Source organism: Setaria viridis, chromosome 3, assembly GCF_005286985.2.
Source record: "Setaria viridis chromosome 3, Setaria_viridis_v4.0, whole genome shotgun sequence".
Classification (NCBI taxonomy): Eukaryota; Viridiplantae; Streptophyta; class Magnoliopsida; order Poales; family Poaceae; genus Setaria; species Setaria viridis.
Window position 1 is genome coordinate 3,275,534 of NC_048265.2, and position 13,749 is coordinate 3,289,282.

At 45.0% G+C, this 13,749-nt stretch overlaps 3 protein-coding genes across 4 annotated transcripts; all 3 read left to right on the forward strand.

Annotated features, from left to right (window-relative positions):
* The first annotated feature begins 361 nt into the window (after positions 1–361).
* Positions 362–1,357, forward strand: LOC117848148 (uncharacterized). The gene is made up of 2 exons (XM_034729480.1): positions 362–729; positions 850–1,357. Exons 1-2 carry the CDS (start codon positions 362–364, stop codon positions 1,091–1,093), a joined length of 612 nt encoding a protein of 203 aa, XP_034585371.1. The 3' UTR covers positions 1,094–1,357.
* A 700-nt stretch (positions 1,358–2,057) lies between these two features.
* LOC117850911 (cycloeucalenol cycloisomerase) lies at positions 2,058–7,704 on the forward strand. The gene is made up of 8 exons (XM_034732798.2): positions 2,058–2,242; positions 2,325–2,503; positions 2,685–2,768; positions 3,952–3,993; positions 4,420–4,530; positions 5,470–5,661; positions 6,504–6,601; positions 7,243–7,704. The coding sequence occupies exons 1-8, from the start codon at positions 2,236–2,238 to the stop codon at positions 7,418–7,420; spliced, it is 891 nt and encodes a 296-aa protein (XP_034588689.1). The 5' UTR covers positions 2,058–2,235; the 3' UTR covers positions 7,421–7,704.
* A 2,289-nt stretch (positions 7,705–9,993) lies between these two features.
* On the forward strand, positions 9,994–13,466 carry LOC117850575 (uncharacterized). Of its 2 annotated transcripts, none has more exons than XM_034732432.2 (4): positions 9,994–10,237; positions 11,612–12,266; positions 12,766–12,913; positions 13,090–13,466. In XM_034732432.2, the coding sequence occupies exons 2-4, from the start codon at positions 11,729–11,731 to the stop codon at positions 13,148–13,150; spliced, it is 747 nt and encodes a 248-aa protein (XP_034588323.1). In that variant the 5' UTR covers positions 9,994–10,237; positions 11,612–11,728; the 3' UTR covers positions 13,151–13,466. The 2 variants fall into 2 exon arrangements, with proteins under 2 accessions (XP_034588323.1, XP_034588324.1); XM_034732433.2 differs by lacking the exon at positions 9,994–10,237 and adding an exon at positions 10,289–11,500.
* Positions 13,467–13,749: the final 283 nt, after the last annotated feature.

The following is a 13,749-nucleotide window of genomic DNA, read 5'->3' on the forward strand; positions in this document are numbered from 1 at the left end:
CTAATTATTGAGAACTGTTGGAGAAGAATTGTTTTTTTCGCTTCCAATATTTTCAGGCAAGTTCCTGAAACCTATTTTTTTACTTTATTTATTGGATACTATTGAAGATGCTCTAAGATCCACTTACAAGAAAATACGGACATGTTCGCTTCAGCTTATTCAGTCGGCTTATCAGCCACCGAACAATATTTTTCTCTCACAACAAATTAGCCATTTCAGCTTTTCAGCCGGCTTATAAGTCCAACTGAACAGATCCGCCCTACATAGTTTTAGTGCGAGGTTAAGAATATTTTTCTTTTGTAATGTGGCAGTTTTCTATTGGTCGAGAGTATGAAAATCTCAGATATCTAATACTCCGACCATGACGGGCATGGCGGCGACCGCAGCCCACGCCCACTACCTCTCTCCCTTCGCTTCCTTGTTCGACGACCTCGGCGGCCACCCCAACCGCTCACAGCCGCCGCCGCCAGCACCAGCAGCCTCCCTCTGGCCCTCGATCCAGCCCCACTGCACCGGTCACCCCCAACACGCAGGTGACGCAGCCGCCGCCGGCAACGACGCCGCGGCCGGTAGTAAAGACGACAAGCCCCCCGCGCCGGCGGCGAGGCCCAAGAGCGAGCGCGAGCCGCGGTTCGCGTTCATGACGCGGAGCGAGGTGGACCACCTGGAGGACGGCTACCGGTGGCGCAAGTACGGCCAGAAGGCCGTCAAGAACAGCCCGTTCCCCAGGTAATAACTCGCTACCTATCTATCCAGCTGATTCTTCTGCTAGCTAAGTTAACCACAGACGAGCTCCGATCAAACTCGCAACGGCGGCCATGGTGACGCGTGCTGTATGAATCAATGCAGGAGCTACTACCGGTGCACGAGCGCGGTGTGCGGGGTGAGGAAGCGGGTGGAGCGCGCGGCGGACGACCCGGGCGTCGTCGTCACCACCTACGTGGGCAAGCACGCGCACCCCTGCCCTGCGCCGGTGACAAGGGCACCTGCCGCCGCCGCCGCCGCCGCCGCCAGTGGTACAAGGCAGGTGGTACGCCGGGATGACGCAGCAGGTGGCTGCGGTCAAGGTGGAGCTGTGGACTGGTTAGCTTAGGGACTAGGCGATGGTTAATTATCAATGGTGCTGTTTAATCAAGTGACCATGGAAGTGATTAGTCTGATCTCTGTCAGTGTGTCCCTGGCCTGCTGCTGAAACGCATTTGACCATGAAGGATGGGTGTTTACAGGCGATGGTGTACGTTCTGACCCATCACATGTTTGGATTGCCACACAATATTGAAAGCCTTACAGCGGTGCCATAAGAGCTCCGTGCAGATGCATGATATTAAGCGGGGTGTACCCTGCTAAACTTCAGCAACAGTCACATCAGATATTTGATACTAATTAGGAGTATTAAACATAGTCTTAACTACAAAACTAATTACACAGATGGAGTCTAATTCGCGAGACGAATCTATTAAGCCTAATTAGTCCATGATTTGATAATGTGGCGCTACAGTAACCATTTGCTAGCCTTAATAGATTCGTCTCGCGAATTAGACTGCATCTGCGCAATTAGTTTTGTAATTAGCTCATGTTTAGTCTTTCTAATTAGCATCTGAACATCCGTTGTGACCCTACTAAAATTTAGCACCTCGTATCTAAACACCCCCTACATCCCTCCGGTCAATCCTCAGACATTTCAGCCTTGTTAAGAATGAGAAGATGTTTTCCTAAAAAAAAAGAACGAGAAAAAGACATAGCTAGGTGCTTAGCGGTTCAACTTGCATTCTTGGTAGACAGGTGTTTAACGGTTCAACTTTCACAAAGAAACTTCAGGGGTCCCTAAAAATTGTTTTTAGAAATAGCGATAGTATACCCAATGTTCCAAGGAATTGTGAGAAAAATCACAAGGCAGCTGAATCTTAACGTTTCTACCACTACTTCAACACCTGTGTCATCCATCTGCAACCATGCCACCGAGAGCAGAGAAGAATGCTGTTGCTGGGCCTGCTATAAGAAGAAGGCCGATTGGACCGGCCCGTGCACGCACGACAGCGTGGGGCGTGCGCGGGAAGGCCTGATTTGCCTTTTCCACTCGCGAGATCCCTCGTTTTCTAGCCGTCTCGTCTCTATTCTTCAGTGAAGCCTCCGCCTCTTTCACCCACTCTCCCCGGCAGCACCTCGTCGGGTTCGATTCGATCCCTCCTCCTCGGCCGGCGTCCTGCGGCAGGGGCCAGCGGAATCAGCCCACCAATGGCAGGTGCGTCCCGCGCTCTCCGGCGCGCGCGCCCAGTGGCGCCCGCCCACGTACCTGACCCGGTTCTCCTCTCCTCCTCTCGCAGCTGCGCGGCGGCCGGCGGCGGGGGCGAAGCCCAGGGGCGGCGGCGGAGGCGCGGGGAGGAGGAGCGCGTGGCTGGCCGCGGACGGGAGCAAGCGCTGGGGGGAGGCCTTCTTCCTGCTCTACACGCCCTTCTGGCTCACGCTCTGCCTCGGCGTCGTCGTCCCCTTCAAGCTCTACGAGGTACTCCTCCTGATTGATGTGAAGCCTTCGTGGTTCATCGCTCGGGTCCTCGATCGGATCTGTTGGATCTCGGATGTGGCCAGGAGATCGGGATCCGGTGTTCTTGGAGTGCAGTGGAGTGGGTGAGTGGATAAATCATTAAATTAACTAAGGCCTTCTTGGATTCTTGTGCCATGTGCAGAGGTTCACGGAGCTGGAGTACCTGATTCTTGGATTGGTGTCCACCGTGCCGGCGTTCCTCATCCCCCTCTTCCTCGTAGGGAAGGTAAATAAATAGCACCTTCCTGTTCCCTCGTCTCTGTCAGCTCGCCACCATTTGCTCTATGCCATACTTCAGAGGACAATGTAGATATAAATTCATGTAAGCCTAAGCCAATTTTAGTAAATGGGCAATGTATTTAGTAACATTCCACTGATATGTATCAGGCATCTATCAGTAGGTGAGACAAAAAATGATGCAGTTGAGAAACACTAAATGCCTGTATGGCTGTATCCAACAACATAGGCATAAACTGAACCTGGAGTGGCGCTTGTCTTTGTGTGCGCGATAAGCTAGGAAACTATGGGCACGTTTGGATTTCGCCCAGGAGAGCCCAGCCAATTTCTGCCGCACCAATTTTTTGGCGGAGGATTTTGCCGCCGGTGATTTGGCCCTCAGTTGGCGGAAAAAACAACTACCGATGGCGCATGGGCGTTGGCTCGCCAAATGCAGGCGCTAATCCAAACAGAGTCTTTTCGCAGGGGTCAACGCCAATATTTTGGTAGGGCAGGCCAGGGCGTCGATCCAAACAGCCCCTATATCTTTGGAGTAGGAAGCAAAATATTAAATGCTTGGTATGGGGAGAGAGTAAGAGTGATGATGGTTTGTTGTTGGCAGATCTTGAGATTTAAGCCCGTACCAGTATGCGTCCTTTTGCCTTTTTTCCCCTCTGTGCTCAGATGTTTCACATCTGTCAGACACAAGCCCAAAGAGATGCCTAGGTTTCTACTACTGGTGCAGCTGGAAACATTTAGCTTGCTGGCTCACTGTGCCTGAACAAACACTATATGCGCTCTTCTTTTCACCTTTGAGAGTACCTGCTATTTTTTTAATCATGTATCAGAACATGTTTATTACTATATTCATGAAGACAATCATATGGGTGACTTGTACAATTCATACCAGGTCTCATGTTAGGTGTGTCCTCATTGCTTTAGTTTACTCCTGAGTGTTGGCCCTTGTTCTGTCGTTCCATTACCTTACTTCCAGTTTACATGCTGGCTATCATTCTGGAGACAAAAACAAAGAGTTGGTGTTTGACTTTTTTGGTGCCCTTAAAGACACCGCAATTCATTTTTGTATTAAAAGGGCAGTCATTTCTCAAGACTATTTAATGTGATCCTTACTTCTTAACATAAAGAGAATTCATATGTTCACAAACTAATTCATCTGTACTTTCACTTTTCAGGCAGATAGCGTTAGAAGTTTGAAAGATCGATACTGGGTCAAGGTAATTATTCTCTCTGTGCATCGTCTGCGGCAATTTATTTTTTATAGTTCTTTTTACTGAATAGCTCAAAAAATTGTAAATTGTATTTGTTACTGTAAGTCGGGTCCTAAAATATGTTTCAGCTAGTTAACTTTAATGAGTTGTAGTTTGATCTGGTGAGTGCTGGAAAAAAAACTGTGGTGGCATGCAATGGATATTTGGGACTTTTACCAATTTGTCTCTGATGAATTGACACTTTTAAACTATTTATAATTTTAATTCAGTGTGCACTTACTCTAATGATTCTGTAGCCATCTACTAATACAAGGAGCTAGAGTTGTATTGGTTCTATTGTTATATGGACTTCCTTTGGGTAGTGAGGATTGTTGGTTCAATTTGTCTTTTCAACACTATTTGCTAAATCCAAAACACATCTTATCATTGCAGGCTAATATTTGGATTATAATTTTTAGCTATGTTGGTAACTACTTCTGGACACATTACTTCTTCACAGTTCTGGGCGCTTCGTATACTTTTCCATCATGGCGGATGAATAATGTAAGATTTGGTGCCTTATAGCTGTTCATGTTGATTTTCTCCCTCATTTGCAGTGGCACTCAAATACTCATTCACTGTTAAAAGTACACTTGTTATCATGTGTTCCAACTTGCATGTGATCGTATAAGTAGATGTTTTCGTGTTTGCAATCCTACATAACAGCAGTTAAACTGAAATTTCTCTATCTTAGATAAATTTAGGTCAATTCAATGAATTAAAATTAATGTGATGTCATAATAACATATGACTATGTACTACCAATAACTTCTTGTTGGTGCTGTTTTTAATGTCTACTTTTATAAAATTGAATAGAGAAGTTATTGTTATTATTTTATTGATAAGTAAAAGGGAAAATCCATGAATTCCTTCACAGCACAATTTGGAGTAACTGGACTATTAGTTTAGTTAAATAAATTGATTTATCATAAACAAGGTCGGGGCTGCAATGCACCTGTTTCTTTCCTCCAGTAAATGGTAAAAAAAGATGGTATTAACTTATCACATGGAACAACTCTGGTAACAAGATTTGAATCCAATATTGCAAGGATCACCTATATTAGCACTTTTTCTGAATGTCTAATTGTACTTGAGTCCAATAATGCTAATGTCCATGCTTCTCTTCCACTTCATATACACCCTTCCATCAGTTTCCCTTTATTGAAAATTCGAAAGAGGCGACCATAGAGAGTAGTTAGCTAGCTGGCATGTGTATTCTGCCAAAAAAAAAGACCCCTTTGTTGTGCCACAAATGGACTATAATCACCTTTCTGCTTCGTCAATTCTTTCTTGATACAAATTCAATCCAAGTACTACACAATTTACTTCTCGCAAATGTGTCCAAGAATCTTTGTTCCCATTTTGCTGAGTTATTGACAGATCATAGTTTTTAGTGGTATCTATAATTTGTAAAAGTTTTTTTGAATTACTTTAATGTTTCAGGTACCCCATACGACGTTTCTCCTGACTCATGCTTGTTTCCTGTTCTATCATATGGCATCAAATATGACACTTCGTAGATTACGTCACTCCACAGCTCACTTGCCACAGTCTATTCGGTGGTTATTTGAAGCCGCATGGATTTTGGCGCTTTCATACTTCATAGCTTACTTGGAGACGCTAGCCATTGCAAATGTATGTTCAAGCGTAAATTTCTAGTTAACTTCCTGCTTTCAGTTCTAGCACAACTATTTCTCCTTTTTATATACCGTGTTTGATGAATTCATGTCTTATTACACTAAAGAGTTCGATGCTCACCAATTTGTAGTAGTGTTGCTGCATATCCCTTGTTTAGTGTTAATGTTTACATGTTGGACCTGGTAGACAGTTCAGTACATTTAGACATACCTAGTCACTGACTATGGCAGATAAAGCTTCTAGACAATCCATGCTTTTATGAGTCCTTATGTCAGTAAGTCCTGTGCATGTACCATTGGTTGCAAATTTGTAATTCTTTTCCGAGAACACAAATGTGTTAGTTTCATTTGACAACTGTTGTACTCCAAGAAAACCTGTTTTACTGGGTGTATTATCATCTGATCATGTGGCAATAATCATGGAGCTTAACTAATTGAGAGCGTCCATCTATCAATTCCTTTTGGCATGGCATGCTTCCTATTGGTCTGATGGAAAAAGGTAGCTTGAATTTATAGTTGCCAATTGTAGCCTGCATAATGGTCAACGATGAAAGAGTCACGATTCAATTGGATTAACTATGTATGCCAAATTTAGTATAAATATTCAAATCTGATGATAATTTTGAGCAAGTGTGAGTTGCCTGTTCAGTACATTTTATTTCTGGGTATAGTTGAGGCGGTGTATGTTCGATAAGATATCCTGCTTATGAAAAGAAATACAGCTGATCTTGCCTTCTCATGTTTCAAAAGATGCTATCTAAGAAGCCAAGTATTTATGTTTGTAGATATATGCGACTTCATCACATGTTTATGTTTGATGTTTTCTGCGGACTATTGCAGTTCCCGTATTATGAATTCATTGATCGGGATATAATGTACAAAGTTGGTTCATTGTTCTACGCAATATACTTCATCGTCAGCTTCCCGATGTTTTCAAGGTAAACTTGAATCTGAACTTAGATATGATAAACTAGTATATATTATTTTCATTCGATTTCTTGTACTTGAATGCATCTACTCCCTTTCCCTAAGAAAGTATACTGTATGCTTTAGAAAAGTGACATCTGCTTCTACTTTTTTTGTGCGCTTTATCCATCAAGCTGTTTGCCTTTGGTAATAAATCAAACTTTGTTTACCAAAACATATATACTTGTACTAATATGTATTAAACATGTATAGAACCTCTCAAGCCTCAAACCCCCAAATAGCATGAATTTGCACAGCATTTTAGCTGGGTTTGTAGGAGTTTGGGCTCCTTGTGTTTTGTGAATTTTGTCGCTCCATTTTTTTCTGTGTGAACAATATTTTAGTCTGAGACTAAGTAACCATATCATATGTATCAAACTTACGGCTTCCCAGTCATCACCTTGTGAAACATAAGGGAAATTAATAGCACACTGAATTATCAAGATGCAGAGCACTTGCGAGGAAGACCAATAGCACTTCCCATGATTTACGTTGGTTGACAAACCATGGTCATGTTTTGATTCAGTGCTGTTTCATAGAAAATACATAGAGATAATCAGGATTTCTCATAACCTATTTGCAACTTAATGAGCCTCTGTTACTTGTGATTCAGGATTGATGAGAAAGATGAGAAGTGGAACCTGTCCAGGGTAGCTGTTGACTCTCTGGGTGCAGCGATGCTCGTTACGATAATACTCGACCTGTGGCGCATATTTTTGGGCCCAATAGTGCCCCTCCCCGAGTCGAGGCGGTGCGGTCAGCCGGGGCTCGCATGGTTCCAAAGCATCTGATTCGGCGAGGCAGCTATTATCCTGTGTTTCCACGCCGTCTTCTATAGCATTCTTCAGGGCTGATAAAATCCTCCCCTCAGGCTGCACCGGAGAGGTGATGAACTGATGACATGATGTGAAGTGTAGAGCGGCTGTTGTTGCATCGAAAACGAAACGTGATTGTTGTCATCTTGTAATGTTATGTATCATGTCGTTCGGCTGAATTCTTTTTGGTCTTTGCTAGGATGCATCAGCAACAGGTTAAATTTACTACTTACTACTAATAAAGTGAATTCTTTTTGGTCTTTGCTAGGATGCATCAGCAACAGGTTACATTTACTACTTATTACTAATAAAGTTTCCTACATATAGCAGTAATTTGCATGTCGCTGAACGATACATCTTTGCCTTACCGTGCTGTGCAACATTAGGATATTGTATTTTTTTTTTTGGTTTTGCATGCCGTTGTTTCCTTCCATTTGATGGAAATATAATAATAATGTATATCATCAAGCGTGCATTCCAGCACTTGAAGTTATTTGTTTTTCTAATTGCACACCAAGTTAACTTATAATAACAGGTCTTGGCCTCAAGTCTCGTCATCCATCAAGCACAAGTACCGTATTACTACTGCCGTACATACTGTATTAAAAAAAAGTTGAATCTGGTCTTCCAAAATGCTGAAATAGCATACTGGAAAAATTATATGAAAAATAACCTTTTAAAAAACGTTAGTGGAAGCGAAGAGGTAGAAACGCTTGTCCACGGGCCCATGGCCTGTAGAGCCCCTATTTTGTGGGCCACGAATCAACGTTATACGGAGCACTCTCCACAGCAAGATCATCATCTACGCTAGTGAGTGTGTAGGTGTGGTGCCTAGAGAAAGGCAAATGATCTCATATCCCTTTTTGCTTGAAAAGTGAGACCACACTAGTGATCCAATTCATCATCTATCGTGTCCCATCCAGGTAGCACAAATTACAGAGAGATGACGCATAAGGACGCGCGCACGTACACCAGGTCCACCCTACAGCACGCTACGCATCCACCACCCCGCTAGTGGCTCGCACTCGAGGACCCTGCTGCCATCCCGATGGCCCGGCGCCGACGCAGGCGGGGGGGGCAACAGCTACACGTGTGGCAGCGAGATGGAGCCACGGGGAGAATGAATCATCATCAACCCGGTCCGGTCCCCCCTGTCCTGCCCGCAACACAAGAGGGAGAGGGAGAGGGAGAAGAAAAGGCGCATCCAAATCCGCCGCGGCCCTGCCAGCGCGACGCTTTTGTCCCGGTCGTCACGCTCGTGCACGCTGCGGTCAAGAGGGAGAGTTGTGTAACGATGACAACAAAAAAGGTCAGCAATCAAGGGATTCGCCAAAAGGGCATTCGAGAAGAAAAATCGACCAACGGGCGAGGTTGGTTCAAGTCTCGCTACAAGAATTACATAAAAAAACAAAAGTCTTTCTACAAGAATTACATAAAAAACAAAAGTCTTTCTACAAGAATTATTTGAAAAACAAAAGTCTTGCTACAGTAGGATAAGTAAAAGCAAAAGTCTAGTGCTCGGCACGTAGGGAGGACAGGTGTAGCACTCACTGTGACTGCAACACCTTGGTCTATCTCTTCTGATGATTGTCCTCATCAGGCCCCACAAAAAGGTTTTTAAAATCTTGCAGACACCACCAATAAATGGTGACAATGAAAGCTGTCAAGTTGACGCGCTGCACTTCCCCCTTGAGCTTGAGCAGCTTACATTGCATTAATTGTCTACCCTTGGCCTCGGATATTCCATGTTCAAGTGCAAGATTTTTTTCCCTTCTTGTACGGGCAATCTGAACCCAAAACATTTTAGCTATAGTTTTTACTCCTCTAATACAAACATTACTATTCCATACTTAAATTTAATACTACTTATCTCCCGTTATATTTTGGATGGAAATAGACCTGATTTCCTTCTTCTTCTTTTTTCGTTTGCTCTTTTAGAAAAGTCGCAGCTCAATTAATTGGGACTGACCTACGTCTCCGTCAATCGCCTTAAACCTCCGTCATCGCCAGAATTAAAAAGCGCAAGCTATTTCTGGGTTTTGTGAGTTGGAAGCAGCTGTCCAGCTGACGCCGGCGGAGAGCGGTGTCGAGACCGACGCGCACGTCCAGGGTCTTGGATTCCCTTTCTCCGTGGGCTCGCTGTGCTCAGCAAAACCTCGGGCGGGCTACGTGATTAAACAAAACCCAACCAGCATCAGGGCGGAGCACCACTCAAAATCTTCGAACAAATTTAAGTTCGTCAACCAAATTTCACCATGCATCTAAAATTAAATTTCCCAACCCGCAGCTTGATCTATAGCCGGATTTTAAAGACTGTTTATAAATGATAAAAGAAGCATTTTTTAGTCGCAGCCGAAAAATGTTGCTGTTACAAGAATAGAGGAAAACGTCACCAAAAAGAACGGATATTCGGTATTGACAAAGGAACTCTTTTCTGCCACGATCCGGATCCTCCATTTGGCGATCCGACGGCGGGCGACGGCCAACGGGATTTAAATACCGCGTGATGCCCGAGGCAGGCGGCAGGCAAATCTGGATGCTTCCAACCCAACCCAACCCAACCCAGCGCCCCGGGACGTACGGGACCCCACACCCCCACTGCCCCTCCTCCTCCTCCCCCTCCTCGTCCTCGATCCCCAAGCAGAGCCTCCTCCCTCCCGTTGCTCACGCCGTGGGGTTCGCGAGTCGCCGCCCTTTCCTCCCCGGGTTCGTGGCCGCGGCAGCCGGGGAGTTCTCGATTCGGCGCGGGGGATCGCCGTGGGAGGGTGCGCTGTGGCCGCTGCAGCTCTGTAGGTGGGGCTCTCGTTACCTTTCCTTTGCCTGGATGGATTTCTCCGCTGCTCTTTTGTTTCTGCGGCGAAAGCTGTGATTTTTTTGAGGAATTCGGGGGATTTGGGGGGCAGAGTTTGCGGTTTTTATCCCCTTCTTCCCAGGGGTGGTGTGCGTGTGAGCCTAAAGCTGCAATTTTGATGGAATCGCGGTGTTCCTGCGAGCCCCCCTCCTCCAGGATTTTCCTACGGAGAGGGCTTTTTGCTGCATTTCCCCACCTCTCCCAACAGCTTCAGCCAAAAATTCGTGCGGGATCGGTTCCCCTCTCTGCATTGCGCGTGCTCGCTTGTCTCTTTCCCTGTCGGATTTTTGTAGAAGGATAAGCTCCGCGAAGGGGCGAGCTTGGACCGTACCTGACCTCGTCCTACTGCGTGTCCTCTTCCCCTCGTCATTCTGCATGCTCTGGCTGCCAATTGTCCAGCAAATTCGAAGAGTTTCTCCACTTCTGTTTGGCCACCTAACTCTTCTGGTGCCAAATCAAAGTTTTTTTGTTTGCTTTCTGTTCTCTCCCATGCTTTTTAACTGCCGTGCAGTTTAGTTGTAACGAAAAGAAGATTAGTTAGTTTTCTGTATGGGATGAGTTCTTAATTTCTTATGTGCATACTTGGTTGGTCCTTGCCCTTTTTGGGTGGATGATTTAGTTGTGTACTCCAATTCTCATATGGAGTTGTGCCTGACTCGAAATGGTGATGGTTTGGCATCCATTTTTAGAGTAGTCTGGGTAAGAAATAGCATCCCCTTTCTGACACGACCAAAATGAGGTTACCACTGCTCCAAATGGGACGCTTCTTGCGATCAGGAGCAGTTAGTTTCAGTGCCACTGCTTGGCCTAGCTGAACATTTTTTTTAAAAAAAAAGGCAAGCAGAAAACAGGGGGAGAGATTGCCATGTGTAAGCAATCCCATATTCACATGCTTTGTTTGCTTGCAAAGCCTCGTGTGAAAGGGAGGTAACCGAGGGGAGGGAGAACGACTGTAGGGGCGTTGCTTGTGGCGTTCAACGAGGGTAAAGGTTGCCAGCTTTGCGTGTTTCCCTCCTGCGCTTCTGCTTAATTTAGGCAGCCTGTTTTCTCCCTTTGCACCACCTCCTCCTTAGGAAGCAACCTGCTTTATATTGCCGCCTCCATTCCGTGAGTCCTAACACGCGTTCCTGCGTGTTACATGTGTGATTTTCTTGTCATGGTTAGGCTTTCTTGAATCGGTCGGGTGTTTTGGTTTGGTAATTCAGGTAGAGAAGTTTGACATTGTTTCTTGTTTGATTCATTCTTTGGTTACACCTGCTCCCTGATTTAGACTTTTAACTGGAGTAACCTAATTTGTGCCTAACTTATCTCTGCAGGTAGCTGGTATTTCAGAGGCAATTTTCTCCAAATTGAGGGAGGGGAACTCTGATCCCTAGTATCAGAGTGGTTTGCCTATTGATGTGTTAGATCCAAGTGCACAAGTTTTTGCAGTGATGATGGAGGCAAAGGGTGATCAGGATGCTTTGCTTGACCTGGAGAGTGGTAATGGTGCAGCAGGAAGCAATAATAACAGTGGTGTGGATGCCAGTTTTTCAGTGGGTCAAGGAAGAACAGCGCCAAATGGTGCATGGAATGGTTGCGTGGGTGCCAATGGATGTCTGAAGGATGACAGGAATCAGCACATGGATTGCTCCCCTCCTGCTTTAGATGCTGTTGCTAAAAACGGAGATGACAGAAAGTCTGAAGGGGAGGATAAGCTGGGCCTCCTGGACAGTTCAGGAGGGGAGAAAGCGAAGAAGAAGCGATCCAAAAAGCCGCCGCGGCCACCAAGGCCGTCGACACCTACACCATTGGATGTTTCCGACCAAAAGCTCCTCAACGAGCTGAGTGAACTTGCAATGTTGAAAAGGGCTAGGATTGAGCGAATGAAGGCATTGAAGAAGATGAAGAATGCCAAACAAGGGTCATCAGGTGGCAACTTATGCCCGTTGATCATTACAATTATCTTCTGCGTCGTCATACTCTGGCAAGGTATACCAGATTAGTTCACTGTTAGGGCTACTGTTGTTTGACGTGTTTGTATGGAACAGAAGTTTATCTCATGAATAAAACCTTGATTAAAAATTCCTTTTCTGTTGCTATATTGATAGCTGGCAATGCAAAATTGTTGCATCCGCTTCAAAGTTAAATATCCTGTCAAACTTTAGCAAAATAACTTACATAATTGTCAATGAATATATTGTTAGACCTTCATAAGTTCTTCATTGTCCTTTCCTTTTAGGATAGCCTGGGTACTGGAATTCGTAAGCTTATGTTTCTCAGCAGATAGCATTTGTGTTCGATTCTTCTTCTGTTACTTCTCATAATATGTTTTCGAAAATGAAACTAATTTAAGACATGATCGATAAACACTCAGCACAGAATTTCCAGTTGCCACTTGATATTACTTCTGCGATTGTCATGTAATAGTAATACTAGAGTTGACTTATCAGGAAACATTACCTCAAAGCTCCTCATCTGGATTCTGCAGGTTTTTTCTCGGGACATGGTTCAGCCGTAAGCTTCCATGGATCTCCTGAATCATCAATCAGAGCACATAGCAGTCTTATCTCCATCAGGTTCTACAAGAAGAACCATTCCAATGTGAGACCACCCAGTGTGACCACTGCAGCTCCCGAGTAAGTGATATTGTTTTGTTATACAACGTAGCATAGTTAGAATTTATATATCTGGTGATGCTTGTTGCAATCTCTTATGTTTAGCATCGAAATATTCATATACTAGAATATCTGGAACCGTCACATATCATGCTTTTATCTGAAGCTGACCCCAATGGTTTCTTCAACCTTTGCAGTAATGTAGAAACGGTCTCGAGTCTGGTGAATCATAACCAAGCGAGAAGGTTGTCTCGATGATGGAACATGGCGGCCACCACCGCTTGCCTCAAAACTCGCCACATTTTGAAGCCTCGCCTCGTCTCGACCCGGGTTATGTAAATTTTCCGAGACCGTTAGCGCGCTTCCTCGAGGCGGCGCCCCTCCCCTCCTCTCTGTAAAAATGAACTCCTAGTGTGTTGTGCGGCTGGGTCGTACGCTAACTAGTGGGCCTGTTGGCTGCCGTGCCCTTTGGTCACGGCGCTTAGTGATGATGAAGAGAGCAAAGCAAAGCAAGCTGTATGTCCGATTACAATAATAAAGGTTTGCGCATAATAATGAAAGCCAATCTGATCCACCGTGTGCTGCGTCTGTTACTGATTTGTATGGACGTCTTGGCTGTGGCCGGTGTCTGTTCATGTGCTGCAGAGATGAGCTGAACAAATATCAGTTCAGAGTGTTAAAAATGGCTAGTTTGACAGGAGCTGCTGAGAATTCTCAGCTCAGACTCCAGACTGTTCGGTGAGATCCAGGAAAGATGCGTACAGGTTGTTGATCCGCTGCACAGTGTGTGTGAACTGTGAAGCGTGGATGCCGCAGGCATTTGTTCCAGAGATGACTGGACGATCTGATCAGATACG